The sequence below is a fragment of the Nannospalax galili genome, unplaced genomic scaffold, assembly GCF_000622305.1.
Source record: "Nannospalax galili isolate Female #2095 unplaced genomic scaffold, S.galili_v1.0 scaffold329, whole genome shotgun sequence".
NCBI classification, from domain to species: domain Eukaryota; kingdom Metazoa; phylum Chordata; class Mammalia; order Rodentia; family Spalacidae; genus Nannospalax; species Nannospalax galili.
The window spans coordinates 981,988-1,000,225 of NW_008360321.1; the positions used below are offsets into that span (position 1 = coordinate 981,988).

General features: G+C 38.5%; 1 protein-coding gene across 1 annotated transcript in view; it reads left to right on the plus strand.

The window, feature by feature from the left end:
* Window positions 1–18,238, plus strand: part of Pkhd1 (PKHD1 ciliary IPT domain containing fibrocystin/polyductin) — a 563,112-nt gene that overhangs the window by 122,210 nt on the left and 422,664 nt on the right. Inside the window, exon 36 of the mRNA XM_008825215.3 lies at window positions 17,015–17,171. Coding sequence (XP_008823437.1) covers window positions 17,015–17,171 — 157 coding nt within the window. The remainder of the gene's footprint in view (window positions 1–17,014; window positions 17,172–18,238) is intronic.

The window sequence follows — 18,238 nt, forward strand, 5'->3', positions numbered from 1 at the left end:
ACATGGTACCTGGCTCAGTAAATGTTTATTGGTTAGAGTTAGTAAAACTTCATTAATTGATACACTAACAACATGGTAGTTGAAATATTTAATTTAAGAGAAAAATCAATTTTATGGACTCTCACACATTAATTATCTGCATGCAAATAGGAGCTACAAATTACAAATAACTGGTATCAATTTATTGAAGTAGGTCTAGAGGTGTTCTACTGGCAGACACAGACCAGCAAATTTGAGTTATACATGGAAGAATATATTTTGTTTTACAATCTTAAAAGGCATTAAATGATTTTAACAGAGGGCAAATAAATTGTAAAACTCAGGCCACTGTCGCACTGCTCTTTTTTGATACGTGTTTTACCAGTCACCAGGCTGGTCTAGTTACTAATTTAGTTCAGTTATGCAGACTAAATGATCACTTCCTTTGCATCATGTTCTGTGTTACTGTTGTGTAATGTGTAAGTCTCTCTGAACTTGGCAGAATTCAGAATCTAACAAGGTAAAGCATTGATGTAACGATGGAACTCAAAACCAGTAAGAACAGCATGCAGAGAACCATAGGGGGAAACCTAGATTTTCAAGGGCCTGGGAAAATTATGACAAGGAAAGCTGAACTGGAGCCAGGCCTTGCAAGATACTCTCAGGAGAGATGGGGCACAGTCATGCATGAGTGATACCATGACGTCAGGAGACAGCGTGGCTCTTGGTACACTGAGGATGAGGATTTGCATGATACAATGGGGAGCTGGGAAGAAGCTAGGGAGGAGGCTGGAGTACCAATATTGGGATACGTGGTTATATGGTTATTTGAATTTGGAATTTTTTTTTTCTTTAAGTGTTGACAGCTGAGAATCAGCTCTCACCTAAGCTCCACATCTGTCTATTCTAAGTGTGTGTGTGTGTGTGTGTGTGTGTGTGTGTGTGTGTGTGTGTGCTTGTCTGTCTGGAGGGGGAAGGAAGAAGAAGCTGAAGGAGAGAGAGGGAGGGAGAGAGAGAGGGAGGGAGGGAGGGAGAGAGAGAGAGAGAGACAAGGAGAGAGAGAGAGAGAGAGAGAGAGAGAGAGAGAGAGAGAGAGAGAGAGAGAGAGAACGAAGGGGAAAGAGCAGGAGACAGGTTGGTAGTGGTGTAATTAAGTACCAATGAGTGACAGGTGAGTAAGTTTGTGGGAAGGAGAAAGTAATACATAGACAGCCTGTGTGGAAAGTATGGCTCTGTTTGAAGTAAGTGCCACCTGGGTGGGAGATAGACAATTGTTAGCCTTCTCCCCTAAGAGGGAGATCCCAAGCTGGGGTCTGTCACTTGCAGCTCTAACTTACTAACTCATTTGTCTTACTTCTATCCCAACAACAGTGTCTGTTTTTTGGAAAAGATTCCTCTAAACCATACCAGATCTGTGCCCTTTTGTGGGGTCGCCACTCAGCTTTCTGCCTCTAACAGGTACCTATCCTTTGCACTCAAACCTGTGCTTTCTCTTGTCTCGGCTACCAGACAGGACAGCTTCAGGGAGTTGTTGGCCTACACCCTTTGTAGGTGCAAATCAAACACTTGTGCCCTTCCCAATAAGCAAGCCATTGTTTCTCTTGAAGTTCCTCTCATGTGCCCTGGGTGTAGCAGTAGTGGTGAGGGTAAACACTAAAAGGGACCAAATATGGCAAAGAAAGGCTAAGTACCCCAGCCTGTATGCAAATCTATAAGACAGGTGGGAGTAGCCCTGTTTTGGGGTGAGAGGATGTTAGCCAAAGAGTCATAGAGAGATAACCCAGCATTTGAAGAATACATTTGCCTGACAGACAGGGTTGAACACCTCCAGTAGTGGATGTAGTAGAGAGGACCTTCATGAGTACAAGCAGGGGATGTGAACTAACAGAATGGATCTGGAGCCTGCAGGTGGCTTCTGTATACTCTCACGCAGGGAGTCGGGGAATAGAAGGAGAGGTAAACAGACAGCAAAAGGGGCTGCTGGGTATATTAACGTATGCACAGTCACAAAATACGATGTGCCAGCAAACAATGCACAGAGTGCCAGACAGGCACAGGTGCTGAGGGGTTCCTTTTGGGTTTTCTCATCCCTATGTTTGATTAGGATGTTGAAAATGTCACTTAACTTCTTTAGGCTCCATTGTCTTGAACTAAAAATGAGAAGACTGGGCGTATTGCAATTCCCAAACATCAAGCTGAGCTCTACGGAAGCACTGATTGAACTGGATATGTTTAATTTGTAGTTTGTAGTCTTGTTCTAGAGAACTAGGGAACTCAAGAATGTTGTTGATTTTTAAAAAATATTCTATTTATTATTTTTATTTTTTGCATATGAATGTATTGCCAGCATGTGAGTCAGTGGACCCATGTCATTCAGTGCCCACAGAGGTCAGAAGAGGGTACTGGATTTCCCTGGAACTGGAGTCATAGAAGGTTTTTAGCTGCAATGTGGGTGCTGGGAATCAAACTCAGGTACTCTGCAAGAGTAGTCGTAACTCTTAATTGCTGAACCATCTCTCCAGCTCTGTTTTTATTAAATACAAAGCATATTTCCCCAGTTTTTAAAAGTAGTCCAGGCATGGTGGCACACACCTTTAATCCCAGCATTTGGGAGGCAGAGGCAGGTGGATCTTTGTGAGTTCAAGGCCAGCCCGATCTACATAGTGAGTTCCAGGCCAGCTGGGCTATAGGGAGGACCTGTCTCAAAAAGACCAAAAAAAAAAAAAAAAAAAAGTATTGTGAAATGTATATAACATAAAAATTAGCATTTTTACAATTGTAAGTAAGCAGTTCAGTAGCATTAAGTCTATTTCATTGTTTTACGTCTATCTACCTCTAGAATGTTTTCAGCTTGCAAATGTAAACTCTATCCTCAAGTAAAGTTCCCATTCCCCTCTCCCCAGCCCTGGCATGTACTGATCTTCTTTCTGTCTTGATGAATTTGATTGTTCTACAGAGCTCATCAAATTATTCAGTATTTATTTTTGTGTTTATTTCTTTCAAACAATGCCCACAAAATTCATCCTTATCATGTGTAGCGTGCTCATACTTACTTTCCCTAAGCCCGAATAATATTATGTAGCCACACTTTTTCTATTGGTCTGTTGCTAGATACTCAGGGTGTTTTTAACCTTCTGGATATTGTGGATGTGGGTGTACTAATGTCTCTTTTGAGACTCTGCTTTCAATTATATTAAACATACATCCATAGTTGCTTGATTAATGATTAATACTACTAAACATTAAACAAACTGCCTTGCTGTTTTTCATAGTGCCTACTTCACTGTACATGTGTGTGTATATATATGTGTATGTATTTATATATAGAAACGCCAGTTTTTCCACATTCTTGGAAAACTTTGTGTTTTCTGTTTTTTTAATAATAACTGCTATAATGATTTCAAGTATATTTCATTGTGATTTTCATTTGCATTTTACTAAAGATGCTAAACTGTTTTCAGGAGCTGATGTCTTCTACTTTGGAGAAATGCATGTTCTAGTCCTTTGCTTTGAAAATTGAACTATTTTATTGCTGTTGTTAAGTTGTAGGAATTCCTTTATATTTAAATATAATCTTGTATCAGATATATTATTTGCAAATATTTTCTAGTATCTGTAGACTGCTTTTTTACTCTATTGATAGTTTATTTTAATGTACAAAAGGTTTGAATTTTGATAGTCTAATTTGTCTCTGTTTTCCCTGTTACTCTGTTTTTGGAGTTATATCAAAGAAACCCTCTGTAAATACAATGCCATAAAGATTTTCCTTATGTAAAAACAAAACCAGAAACCCTTTGCATAAATTATGCTAGCCTCAATTCTATCTTTAAAACTCAAAAATGCTTATGTAAGTAAGTTTCATTTATTCTCCTACTTATACCTTGTATCCTATAAATGTATTTTAGGCGTCCTCCTCATAATTTCTTAGAGAATCGGGCAAGCTTTCCATGGTCTACTATTATTGCATTGTCTTCAAATGTTCTCAAGTTTTTCAAATCATTTAAAATACTGTTCAAAGCTAAGAAAAGTATGAAAAATTTAAAGACTTGCAGATTATTTGAAAATTACAGGAAGGAGGTATAAAGCATTCCTCCATCAATTTTCTAAAACAAATCAAGAATTGCTTTGGGTAGGCCAGTAAAGGGAAACTTCATCTTGAGGGGGAATTCAGGGAGTTGTCAATCACTTGGAGTTGAAGAATGAGAGAAGTATGATGCATGCTTGTCAGGTTTGCATGCTTGTGATCTGCTGATGTAGGGTATAGATACTGTGGCACTGAGAAGGACTGAAAAGAGAAAAACCCACTTTGATTTGACTTTTTCCCTGGCTCTACCCCCATTCGATTCATTGAGCACCTTGTGGCCATGACTTCGTTTTACATTTATGAAATGATGTATTGATATAGATAACTAAACTTCCATTAAGCCCTGAAGTACTACAGGAAATTATTGGAAGCTTTATTTCTTCTCATTGAGAAAATAAGGAAAGAAGTTTCTGTTTTCTATAGACAAAATGGAGCCACATGCATAGTTAATTCCCAACAAGTTGAGCAATTGATTTTCAGTGAAGGGAGAATTCCCTAAAGCAGGGCAGATTCTGGGCAAAGGTGTTTTGTACTGGTTTCTGAGAAGTGTTATGGCTTCTGATAGTGCTATAATACTGTTTATTGCATAAACTTGGGAATTGACTTCAGTCCCTGGGTAGCTGATTACTGATGCTTTAAGGCTTGTTCATGGGGGTCTTTGTGGCTTTTGAACTTGTTTAGTGTTGGCCAAGGGTTCTGAGTTTCTTGCTTTAAAATATATGTAAGTAGGAAAAGGTTTTCAAGTGTTTGTATAAACTTATGTGTGTACATTATATGTCCATGTTTATACATTATTTGAACTGTACACAGAGAATTCCAGGTGACCATAAAACAAATGATTAAAATACATTTCTGTGGAAATTATTTTGAGTGTTATGAATTTTTGGAACTGCTTTAGAAAAGATTTGCTTTATGTGCTTTTTTCTGAAGGATAGTTTATTACAAAGAAAAACACATATATTGCATTGATCTTATTTATCAGTAGTCTAAGAAATAAATTAGAAATACACACATTTTAAAAGCAACTTTAAGTAGTACACTATTTTGATTTACTACATATGTGATAGTCGAATTTAGCTGTGTTTTCATCACTGGAATATTTAAGTCATGTCACCACCTGCTTCTTCCCAAGTTGATCACTTGCATATGAAAACTTGAAAAAATAAAAAGCAGATAATTTTCCCATCATGTCAAATGGCATGTGGTTTTGATCCTGAGAGTGGAGGGTTTCCATCAGACTCCTCTATCTGCAATCTCTAGGGCTATTTCCTCCTTTGCCTGTACTGCTGTTACTGGTAGTTGGTGTTATTTAATTATCTCTGCATTTTAACCTTGGTGTTTACCTCTAATATCACTCAAGTCAGTAAGTGATTCAGTGCATCTGGCACTAATAAACAAAGTTTGGCATAAAAGGGACAATGTGTGGCAGATGCATTTGGACCCAGGAGAACAATGGATTTGAAGCTGCCTTCTAAGAGCTCAAAAATGCAATTGTACACTCATGGGTATAGGAACAGGTACCACAACAGCTACTATGTGCTGAAAATTCACAAAAGACATGATGATTTTGGACCAACATAACTTGTATATACCAGAAAGGCCTCTGCCCTGCAAGGGACAGGTGATTTCTTCACCAGCAGGTATGTGAGAGTTCATCCCATCTAGAAAACATTAGCTCTCAGGGTTTCCTCATTTCTCAAGTAGGGCTAACAGTGTTGTGCAATTAACATTGACAAGAATGACCATTCACCAATCAGAAACTCAGCAACATATACATGAATCCTTAATTATACACAACACAATGTCAGGAGATCTAATAACTTTAGTCAATACTTCCTTTGTCCTCCCTATAAGTACACAATTCTCTAAAGTTTAAAGAAATGAGGGGAAAGTTATTTAATGAAGGCTAGGAAGGAGCAGGTACAGGATGGATTTCTTTGGTTTCTATGGTTTTCCTCTGCAACAAATTTTTCTTTTTGTTTTTTTTTTTAAGTAAGGGAGTAAGAGTTCAATCTGTCGCTCTCCTCAGGAATCAATGCTCATGAAAGAGTCATGTTGTGAGTATCAATCTTACTCAAATAGTTTCACAAATAGAATCAGATATGGGTTTTCAGAAATTTTCAGTTTCTCTTGAAGAATACATTCTGGCTGTATTAGGGATCAGGATGGTTTTGCCTTTCTTAAGATAAACTAGAGAGAGGTTGTGATAACTTAGAAATCCTCGTGGCAGTTGCTGTATATTTAGTGATCATAACTTCTTGATCATAAAAAGGTCTAGGTCAGGTCTTAATTTATACTTCTTGACATCCATCATAAATTCAGAAATTTTATGCTGCATGACCTGTGTCTGGGAAGTCATCTATACAGTTAGAACAACCTGGCCTTCTGCCCAGCACTCCCAAGGTGATCTTGTTGCTGACCCCTTTGAACAGTATCTTCGATGAAGAAGGAAAATCAAATGTGTTCTCTGAAAATTACTCTCTAAAGGAGGCTATTACAGTGGAATGATAGCTTTCTATTGCTGCTTAATGAATGATTATACCTTTTGCAACTTCGAATAATACCGACTCCTTATATCACAGTTTGGTAGGTCAGGATTCTGGACAGACTAGCTGAGTTTCATGCTCAAGGTCTCTTAAGCAGAAATCAGGGTGTCAGCCCAGCCACATTCTAATTTGGAGCTTAAGGCACCCTCTAGGTCCATTTAGGTTGTGTGCTGAAATTGGTAGGGGTTAGATCCTCATTGCCTTGCTGCCTATTGGCCAGGGATCATGTACAACTCCTAAACACTGTTCTTGGGTTCTACTACATGGTCCTATCCTGGCCACAGGACAATGTACCCTTTCTGGGCCTGTGGGAAAAATCACTCTTAAAGACTCACCTGATTAGAAATTCATTTCACTATTTAAAAATCATTTTTAGCTAGGATACATGATACTGAGTTACATTATGGTATTTTCATACAGTAAATCATTGTGCATGTTCACATCGCCTCTTATTACCTTTCTTGTTCCCCTTCCCACTACTGATGTTCTACTTAAATTCCCTTGAATAGTATCCTGTTTGCTTTTATGGGATATATGTAATGAATAGTGAGTGTATAGTCTGCACTTGAGAGAAAATGTGTTGTCTGTTTTCCTCATTATCCTCTCTTGTTCCTTCCTTCCCTCTCTATTGAATTCCTTTCTTTCTTCAAATAAATACATGTGACATGACTATACATATACACATATACACATACACATGTACACACAATCCAGAGTCCACTTTGATAGAAAACATGATATTTGTCTTTCTGAATCTAGCTTATTTGGATTGACGTGATCTTTAGTTCCATCCATTTTCCACAAATGATATAATTTTATTCTTCTTTACCATGTGCATACCCATCACATTTTCTCTATTTATCTGTTAACACCTAGGCTGATTCTGTAAACTGGTTATTGTGGACAGTGGTGCAATAAGCATGGATGTGCAGCTGTCTCTGATAGATGCTGACCTGGATGACATTGAGTATATATTCAGGAATGGTATCATTGGATCATGTGGTAGTTCTGTTTTTGTTTTATTTGAGGTACCCTTCATATTGATTTCCATAGTTATGGCATGAGTTTCGTTCCCACCAGCAGTATATAAGGACTCTTCTTTCCCAATATCCTCGCCACCATTTGCTGTCATTTGTTTTCCTGATGATAGTCATTATAATTGGGATACGATGGGCAAGCAATGTAGTTATAAAAATGCTTGTGTATATATGTGTACATGTTCATTCATGTATACTCGTGTGTGTGTGTGTGTGTGTGTGTGTGTGTATGTGTGTGTGTGTAGTTCAAAGGTCAATACTGGGTGTCTGCCTCTGTTGCTCTTGGTCCTATTTATTTATTTATTTATTTATTTTTCTTTTAGTCAGGATCTGTTACTGAACCTAGAGTTTTCCAATTGGCTAGGTAATAAGCCCTAGTGATACTCCTGTCTCTGCCTCCCCAGTGATGAAATTATCGCTGCAAGACAGCATCTTTTCATGTGGGTAACAGAGATCCAATCTCAGGTACTCTGACTTGCACAGTAAGCACTTTACCAACTGATCCACCCCAGCACTAAATGTAGTTTAAATTTGCATTTCCCCTGATGGCTAAGGTCTGTTTCGTGTGTGTGTGTGTGTGTGTGTGTGTGAGCGTCTGCGTGCTTTCGCGTGCATGTGTTATTGGAGATTGATCTCAGGAACTCCTGTATATTAGGCAAGTGTTCTACTGCTAAGATTTATCTCCAACTTCTCACTTTTGATTAATTCAAAAGTCAGTTGAGGGGCAGGAGAGATGGCTCAGTGGTTAAGAGTGCTGACTGCTCTTGCCGAAGACCTGGGTTTGATCTCTAGCACCCACATGGTGGCTAACAACTGTCTGTAACTCCAGTTCCAGGTGATTTTGACACCCTCTCTGACCTCTGCAGGTATTTCATGACATGGGTTCGCTTGCATACATTCAGGCAGTACACTCATACACATAAAATAAAAATAATAAATAAAATATCTTTAAAACTTAGTTTATGTCTGAATTGAGTTATAGCTGCAAAACTCTTTTATTAACATCATAGAAAATAACTAAATCATGGGACTGATAGTCCCTCATATTCACAGGTTCTATTGGTCAAGAGAGAGAATTGTGCACTTTACATATATATATATTTACATCTATATTGTCTATCTACTATCTATCCCCAGCATTTGTGATAATCAGGGTTCTCTGATGATGTTGCTGGTATGTATCTGTTCATGTCTTCCTGAATTCCCTACATTTCACTCTGTCCAAGGGGTAGACCTAGTCCTGGGGGCTTTTGTGAGGCTCAGTTAACTCTATTTTCCTTTAAGGGGCTCAGGGGTGGAGTGACCTTAAAGGGGCTCACTCCATGAAGTCATCTGAAATCTTGGAGAAATGCCAGCTCCATGCTCAAGTATTTCTCAAAACTGGGGTATTACTATTGCCAACAAAACGACTATATGACTTAACCATGTCTGGGTCTGATTAAAATGTAAAGAATTGTTCTGCAATGACTTTAGGCCCAGAAATGCGCTGTTATAAGTTCCTTGCTCTCTATGAGCTATTGGGGAAATTCTACAGAATAGGTGAGAGAAGAAAAATGGAAGTGACCACCATGGGGACCCAATTTGTTTGTGTTAATCAGAGTTCTACCCATTTTCCTAATTGATTGTTTACTGTAGCCACTTCAGCCTGGGAGCTACATGTAATCAACTTTTGTTTGTTTCTGATTTTTTTCCTTCTGCCCTTGAGGAGATCATTATTTCTATTGTATGAAGATGGTAGCCCAAACATTAGAAGCAATTAGAGCAGATGGCAGTGAATACTTTTATGGTAAAAGACACTGATGTTTCTAAGCTGGTTTTCAGTCTTTAGGTTCTTCCTTCCTTCCTTTCTTTCTTTGCCATGGCACATTTATTTTGCTTTCATTCGGGTACGAAGGGGAAACAAAAAATGGAAAGGAGGAAAAAATGCTTCCCTTGGTTTATGGAACTGAGAAGCCGTCAAAGGTTCATGGCAGGGAAAGTACGCTCCTGTGTATTCAATCACTGAAATTAAGTGTTTTCGAAGGCAGTGCAGTCACGGGTCTATTGCATGGGGAAATAACATGTTGTAGTCCATCACTTAAAATGTTAACCTTGTCTCTTACTAGTGACTGGGAGCAGAAACACGTGCTGCACGCTCTCTGGTTAAATGGCAGTGTGTCAGCTCTGTGAAAAAGGCTAGCGTGTATCTGTCAATCTTCAGATTTGACTTTGTGTGTGAATGTGAACAAATGCATGTGTATACACACACATCCACACACACATATCCACATGCCAGCCCATGTTTCTATTTGACTTTATGTGGCTTCCCAAGATCTGGCTTACCACCTACTAGAAAATAAGAATTAAATCAACTTCCAGTACTTTAGTATATTTTCTTACTGTGATGTTTTTTATTCTAACCTTCAAATTCTTTGTTAACTGAGTCACAGCTACTTATATTTAGCTAAAGAAAGTTCTGTTTTGAATTTACTTTAATATTGGTGGATTCTATATATGCTATACTGAGTACATTATAAGTATTGCCCTAATAGTATGAAACCGAATATATGAGTACCCTCACAAGCCTTTTCTGTAAAGATCTAGATAGCAAATAGATTTTGGAGGTCACATTGTCTCTGCTATGACATGATGAAGCTATGAACAATATGTAAGTGAATGTTGTGCACCAATATCAAACTGGTGACCAGGCTAGATTTGGGCTGTAGACTGTAGTTTGTAGACTGTTAATATATGAGTATTTCCTGTAACACTTTTTCCTGTGACATGTGAAAACTTGATATCCACTAGGTCCTTAGTGTTTCCCACTGTATCAGCAGGAAGCCTCTACCCTGCAGGTCCCCCCCACCCTGCCTTGCCTGGATGCACTGTCAGAACTCTATGTAAACCCCTTCCACAGGTTAACGCCCCACTCCTTTAGCCTCTGGCTCACACTCTGTTTCTACTCCAATCCCTTACAGAGTTACACAACCAGTCACGCAGTGTCAGGACTTCCTGCCATTGCTAATCCACTTTGCCCCACTTTTTTCCTTGTTTCTTTCAGGGCAAGCTGTTTATTTTATATATTTATCTATGATCTCGCTAGAATATAAGCTCCATACCATCAGGGGTTGGTTTTGCTTTGTGCTTAGACCAATGCCTGGGTGTAGCGTGTGCTCAGTAAATGTTTGTTGGATGCAGGGATCTAGCATCCTGGAGTAGTAGACAAGGAAACTAAATGGAGCCTTTGAAGCAAGGGAACGCCTCTGAGTGAACTCAGCAAATCTTAGTTACATTATAAATTTTTTAACATTGAGCCTTAAGAGGAGAAGGGAATTCCTTCTTATATTTTTAAGTTGTGAAGATCTTCAGGATCTTGAAAGTAAAATGCACAGTATCATGCCTGGGACATTTGAAGCATTCGGTAACCAGCAAATAAAGTGATCTTCAGATAGAATTCAGAAGAGACACTGTTAGAAGAGATCTGGAGATTCCAATGGAGAAGTTATGACTCTCTAATTTTTTTTCCTTGCTGACTGTGATGACAACCCTCTGAAGCATAGAAATGCTAATAATTCATCTATGTATGTATGTATGTATGTATGTATCTATTGTCTATCTATCTATCTATCATCTATCATCTATCATCTATCTTTGTGGTGTGTATATGTGTGTGTGCATGCACGCATGCATGTGTGTGTGTGTGTGTGTGTGTGTGTGTGTGAAGTACTGAGGTAATAGCAGTAATCTTTGAGAAATCACAAAAGGCAGGAAGTTTATACAACCAATAGCTAAGCCACCAAATGGCCCAGTTTCCAAGGGAGAGAAAGGATGATCTGGAGCTCGATACAACCCCTGGTAAAGTTCTGTTGCCATTTCTTTGAGTAGCTGAAACGCTGGGTGTGGAAGGACTTTCTTGTGCTGCTTTCTCCTCATGGAACAGCGATAAACAACGAGAAATGCAACATAACACAGTATGACTCCGGTAAAAACAAATTATGGGGCTGGAGAGATGGCTCATTGGTTAAGAGCACTCACTGTTCTAGCAGGGGACCTGGGCTCTGTTCCCAGCACCCACATGGCCACTCCTAACTGTCTGTAACTCCAGTTTCAGGGGAATCTGATTCCCTTTTCTAGCCTCTGAAGGCCCCCAGGCAAGCATTTAGTGCACATGTATACATGGTAGCAAAACACTCATATGGATAAAAATAAAATAAATCTTTTTCTTAAAAACTAATAAATAATGACAAATTTAACTTGTTTTTTTGTTCTCTAAATCGATTATAGATCAGGCGTTCCCTTTCTAATCCTAATCAGCTTTTCTACAGTGTGTATTTCCTGTTTCACCATCGTCTGAAACTATCTTGCTAATTTACCTGTAGTGTTAAAATTAAAAGAAAAAAAAGGAAAGGTGATTCATGCATTGAATTTCACTTGTAAAGCCATCTCTACCAGCTCTTCCAAGCTCCCATATTATCTTGGTTATGTTTTGAATTATTGAATCAGTCACACTTTAATTATCTGGCTGTTTGCCTTTTTTAAAAATGATAATTTAAGCACCTGAAAAACAAAAAGGAGGTCACGCTTCTCTTGTTTGGGAGAGTTGTCTTCACACTAACTTATACACAAAAGGTTTGGAATTTTAATTGGCCAACAGTTTAAAATCATTGTAATATAACTATTAGCATACTTAGAAGAAAGTAAATATTCAATAAGTGTTATGAGGATAATTATTTAAATATTTAGGTGGTAAAAGCAAGAATAAAAACAAAGGAAAATGGAAATTTTCCCACGATGCAAATTCTAAGTTTTAGTTGGGGGAAACATAGACTTGCACAATCTTACCAATTAAGAATTTACAAGTCAGGGCTGGAGAGATGGCTCAGCGATTAAGAGCACTGGCTGCTCTTGCTAAGGACCAGGGTTCAGTTCCCAGCATGTTCATGGTGGCTAACAAACACCTGTAACTCCAGTTCCAGGGATTTAGCACTTTCTTCTGGTGTTCGGGGCCATTGCATGTATGTGATGCACTTACATACATCCAAGCAAGCAAAACATTCATACACATAAAAATTAAAACAAATAACCTTTAAAAAAGAATATTTGTGCCAGAGTGAAAGAATGAACTTCTGTACAGAATAGTGAAGGATATCTCAAACTAAAAGGTGAAAAAATACAATTTTATAAAAATTAAAAACATTTCTTTGTGAAGGAACACTGGATGGAACTTACACCAAATGATTATAGTTTCTAGATATTTTAAATTACAGTATAGTTATTATAAACTGAAACAAAAACTGACCTTTTTTTTCTAATGTATTTTGGGATACTCAGTACCAGGCATGGTTGTGGGTACTGGAGATATAGCAAAAGCCAGGAACCTCTTACAATGCTTCTATACAGTCTTTTGGGGCTTAACTTAACTACTATGAACACAGATACATTGTATAATATGGTCATCAGTGCTTTGGAGAAATTAAGGGAGGGTAAGGGGATCGAGAAAATGTTGACCACAGGACCTTGTCTTTTTTCATTTCTAAGTGTTGCATGTTGTGTAAGAAGGCCTTCTGGTGAGGTGCCAGAACAGGTCTTCCTGTCTTTGTCAACCAGGAGACGCTGTGACTAGAGAGATTCCCTTACCCCACCCCTCCCGCCACCCTAGTTCAATTCATCCACTCAAATAGGTCTTTGCTTTGCCTGATGTTCCAACTTGCTGATCAATGACTTCTTTCAAGATAACTCTTGTGGAGTTGCAAGTACATTTAAGGTGACAAGCAAGATTTGCAGACATTGCACATTCCCTGAAGTTCAGAGAAGTGCCGATGCGCTGTAAGAAGAAAACAAATTGCATAAGTTTCCTAGCTGAGGAAGGAAACTTTTTGCTTTTTATTTTTATTTACTTATTTCTTTTGGGATTTATTTGAGACCGGATGTATTGAGGTAAAGATTTGAAGGTTTGTCCTGCATAGTTCTTTCTCTATTCCTACATCTCTCCCCATTGTGTTTATGAGGAGATGATTTGTTTCATCTGCAGGATGAGATGACTGCTTTGCCTATCTCCAAGAGGAAAACCAAAGCACCATGGGAACTGTTCTAGTTTGCTTTTCTTTTGCTGAGATCAACACCATGACCAAAAGCACTATAGGGGAGAAGGATTTATTTGGCTCAAACTTCCAGGTCACAGTCCATCACTGAGAAAGTCAGGGAAGGACTCAGACAGGAGCAGAGGCAGGACCCATGGAGGGGAGCTTCGCACTGGCATGTTCTCTGGTTTCTGCTTAGCTAGCTTTCTTCAATTCCCTAGGCCCACTTGCATAGGGATGGTGCCATCCACAGAGGTCTGGGCTCTCCCACATCAATCATCAATCAAGACAGTTCCTTACTGACATGGCCACAAGCCAATTTGGATATGGGTAATCCCCCAGTTGAGAGTCCCTCAAATGATTCTGAGCTGTGTCAAGTTGACAACTTCACTAGACAGGAGCCATGGAGGAAAGATCTTAAATTAGGTAGAAATGAAACCTATATTGGCCCATGAGCTATGTAGGTGATAGCGAGCATCATCTTAACCAGAAACACTTCCTTGTCGTCAATGACGAGGCCCTCACATATATTGACAAAGATCCTTTTATTAATGTTGTCATCATTATTTTTGCTTGATTGGCTGGAACAGAGATGGACTAGGGGATGAAGATATTGAAAGATGAGGCATTTCCACTTGTCCATGGGTCATTGCCATAAAAGTCCCGTATAAGTAATGGACTGGACAACTTTGTCAACTGTGAAAATATAGGAAAGCTAAAATTCTAATGGCAGCAGGCTTGGCATCATGGATTATACTGAGCTCTTACAATTGTGGGCATAAACCTTTACTTTTTTCAGGTGGCTGCAAAATAGTTGATGCTACATTGAGGTTTTTTTATTCATCTATTTCTTTATACAGAAGTATTAGTCAAAATATACACATTTATATATTTCAATATGTCTATTATAGTAAAGAGGAATTTGTCACCAACCCACTTGAGACTTCTGGAACTGAACAATTAGCATTGCTATTTACCTGGTATTGGTCACACTGAGTAGTAAAACTTAGAGAAAGAAAAAATTGTGGTAGTATTTCATAGGGAGATCAGAGGAACTAGTTTTAGCAAGAATGTTCTCACCAATTATTTGGTAATGTTCAAGTAGAGCTAGAAAATTGGAAAAAGAATGCAAAACTGAACAGCTCAACCCCAGTGGATTGAGAGACCTGTAAAATGAAGCCTTTTTTGATATTTTAGGTTTTCGTATCCATTTATTCACATATTATGTTAGAAAGCTGTATGTGCATTTGTGTATGTTTATATGTGTACAATTTTTAGAAAAACTGCGTTAGGTCAGCAGATGGACTGCTACTTCAAGAAAGCCTGTCAACAGTTTGTATTTAACATTCTGATTTTAGCAGAATGGGACATAACAATGACCAAAAATACCCTCACTGCCTCATTTGAGTAAGCTCAATAAATAAGTGCAGAAGAAATTATCTGATCTCATAGCAGAATGAAGCAATGTTAAGGGAGAGGTATTGATTAAAGTTGAAGTTTGAAAAAAATCTAGTTATAGGGAAGGAGGCCATACTTAAGCAAAGACAGAAATGCAGTAATGGAATGAGTCATGTAAACATTTTGGGAGATGCTCAATCCAGTAGACACAGTAGTAAAAGACCTTTGGTGGGAGCTTGTTGCCCATGACTCAAGTCTCTTCATGACTTTGGGCCTTTGTTTCCTTAACTTCAAAATGGTGATAACAATATTTGATCCTCCTACCCACCTAGCTGGGTAGCTAAGTGGAGCAGTTTCTGAAGACTGACAGGCAAGGCCAGGCTCACTCAGAGCTAGATAACAGATACCAGTGCTAATTGCAACAATTTAAAAACGTTCTTAAATCAATGGAAGACACCATAGAATTGTTTTCCTTTGATGCCTTTAAGTACCTAATTAATGTCTGGATGTTCCAAATCTTTTCACTGAGTGTCATGAACCCTGGCTTCCTATGTAGTTCTGTAGCTGGGCTATAGATCTGCTCAGAGGAATTGTACTGCTGAATTCTTCATCTTATCATCCACTTAAACAACCTGCCTGACTTGCTAATGTTGGGTGACCTTGCCTACAGATCTTGAACTTTGGGTGTTGTTTGGGTGATATATGTCTTTATCTTCTAGCCCTTGACTTGATTTGCCCCCCAAAATTGAAGCCAAATTGTCATGTAAGATTACTGTGACAAATTCCTGTACCCCACCTCCTGAGCTTTTGAGTCCATAACTTTATGATGGCACCGATAGGATCAACATTCTTTAAATTGCTGAACCAAGAAACACTGAAGCTTCATCTGCAAAATTAATGAATATGATTTTGTTAGAACGCTTTTATCTCTGAACTGGAGATCCAAGCTTTTCCAAGTTTCTTTTATTGAGAACTCAGTTGACCTGGTTCACCTAGTTGTGTAGCTGATGTAGCTGCCACAGTCTTTTCAACTTCTCACTTTAGAGTGACCACACACTGAGACAGATAGTGGCAGGATGCTTCTCAGTCCTGTCCCCAGAATTTCACCCAAAGTTTCTAGGCTACTCACTTATCTAAAGTCGGTCTGCCTCTCACTTGAACAGGCATGGGCTTTGTTCAACACAGCACACCAAGCATAGAGGAATGGAAACAATAATATCAAAAAAGGCCAAGTGGGAGGATAGATCTGAGCACTTGGAAAGAGGAATGTGCCTATAAAACAGGGACACTTAGCAGTAGAGCCAGTGAAAGATGATGCCAGTTAGCAAAGCAAAATGCCACCCATCAAGGAGAACTTATAATTCTCCCTCTTTCAGGATATTTATGACTTTTTGTCCAAGAATCAATGCATATCTGTAAAAATAAGAAATAGAGGGGCTGGAGAGATGGTGCAGAAGTTAGAAGCACTGACTATTCTTGCAGAGGACCCAGATTCAGTTCTCAGCACCCACATGACAGCTAACAACCATCTGTAACTCCAGTTCCAGGGGAAATATGACATCCTTTTCTGACCTCCACAGGCATTGCATGACACAGGCAATACACCTCAACACATTAAAAAATAAAATAAAATAAGAAATAGAATCAGTTCCATCTGTTAGGTACAAGGGAGCCTGCACTGAAAAAATAAACCAACAACAAATTCCAGCAGCTGAACAGAGAGGTATAACTTTGCCTCTTTCATATTTTTCCTTCTGTTTGGGTTAGTTGTATAAGGAAGAGAGGGTAACTGATTTTACTGAGGTGTTTGATATTTTAAGTTTATTTAACGTTCCTTGAAAAGTTTCTATTTTGATTGTCGTCTATTCTGTTATGCTTAAAAACAAATGCACAAAATCTTTTCTTTTTCAGGAAAAGTTTTCCTTTCAGTTCTGCAGAAGGTGGTCTAGGGCTCACAGTTGGTTTCCTGAAAGATTGCCACAAGATGGCGACAACGTCACAGTGGAGAATGGCCATGTGCTACTGCTTGATGTGAACACAAGCATCCTAAACTTACTGCATATTAAAGGTCTGTGGAGTTTGAATGTCAAGTGGCATGATTCTATGTAATTCTATTGCTCATAGGGAGCAGGAGAGGGGGGATGGTTTGGGAGAAGTTCCAATATTTGATTGACAATTTATTTTGAACGTATATTGAGACTTTACTATGAAAAGGAATAAGTGGTCAGAGGATTCAAAGTAAAAGGGCAATCTTTCGAGGTCTTACAAGCTCAGAGCTTAATTATTTTAATTTAAAAAAAAAAAAACCGATGACAGTGTTCTCAAAGAATATGCTACTTTACCCAAGCCCTTTGTAGTCATGCTTATCCAGGGCAGTCCCCACAATATAGCAAAATGCCTTGAAATCAGTTAATGCTGCTGCCTTTGAAACTCTCTGCCAAGAAAGCAATGTCTTCCTGCTTTTACCCTGTTGTGGTTTTGACTTCTTGGTCCCATGGAAAGTCATATAAATAGGCTTCCTATTGCAAAACCATCCATATAGCTCTAGGGTGTAGGAAGTTGGAGGAGACTGAGAATTCAAATTTCAACTCTTCCACCATGTGGTTAAGCCAGTTATTTCACATCTTTTTGTGTTATTTCCTTATCTGTTAGAAGATAATAAAAAGCATTGCCTTCTTCAGGGGTTGATAGTAAGAAACTGTTAGTAAGTGCCTTTGCTCATTGGCAAATGAAAATTGTTTGGGAGAGGTGCTTAGTTATGGATGCCTATAAAACTTGAGGCTAAAACACCACTCTTTACTATAAATACCTTGAACACCAATACATGTACTCTTGTTAAAGAGTGTAGCTACAAAATCAAATATTTGAAGGGGATTCTCTAATGTACTTTTGACAGCTGTCTTTTACAGACTAAATCGGGTTTTTCTGATCATTTATTTTGTCATTCTATATTTTGGAAGCTGTTTTAAATCTTTTTTTTTTTGTCAGAGGGAGAGGAAAAGTTTTCTGTCAAGTCAGTTAATTGGTTCTGTGTGCCTTTTAAGAGGAAGAATGGTCTGTCGGATGAGGCTCTTGCCCTGTCTTTTTGATCTCTCTCTCTCTCTCTCTCTCTCTCTCTATATATATATATATATA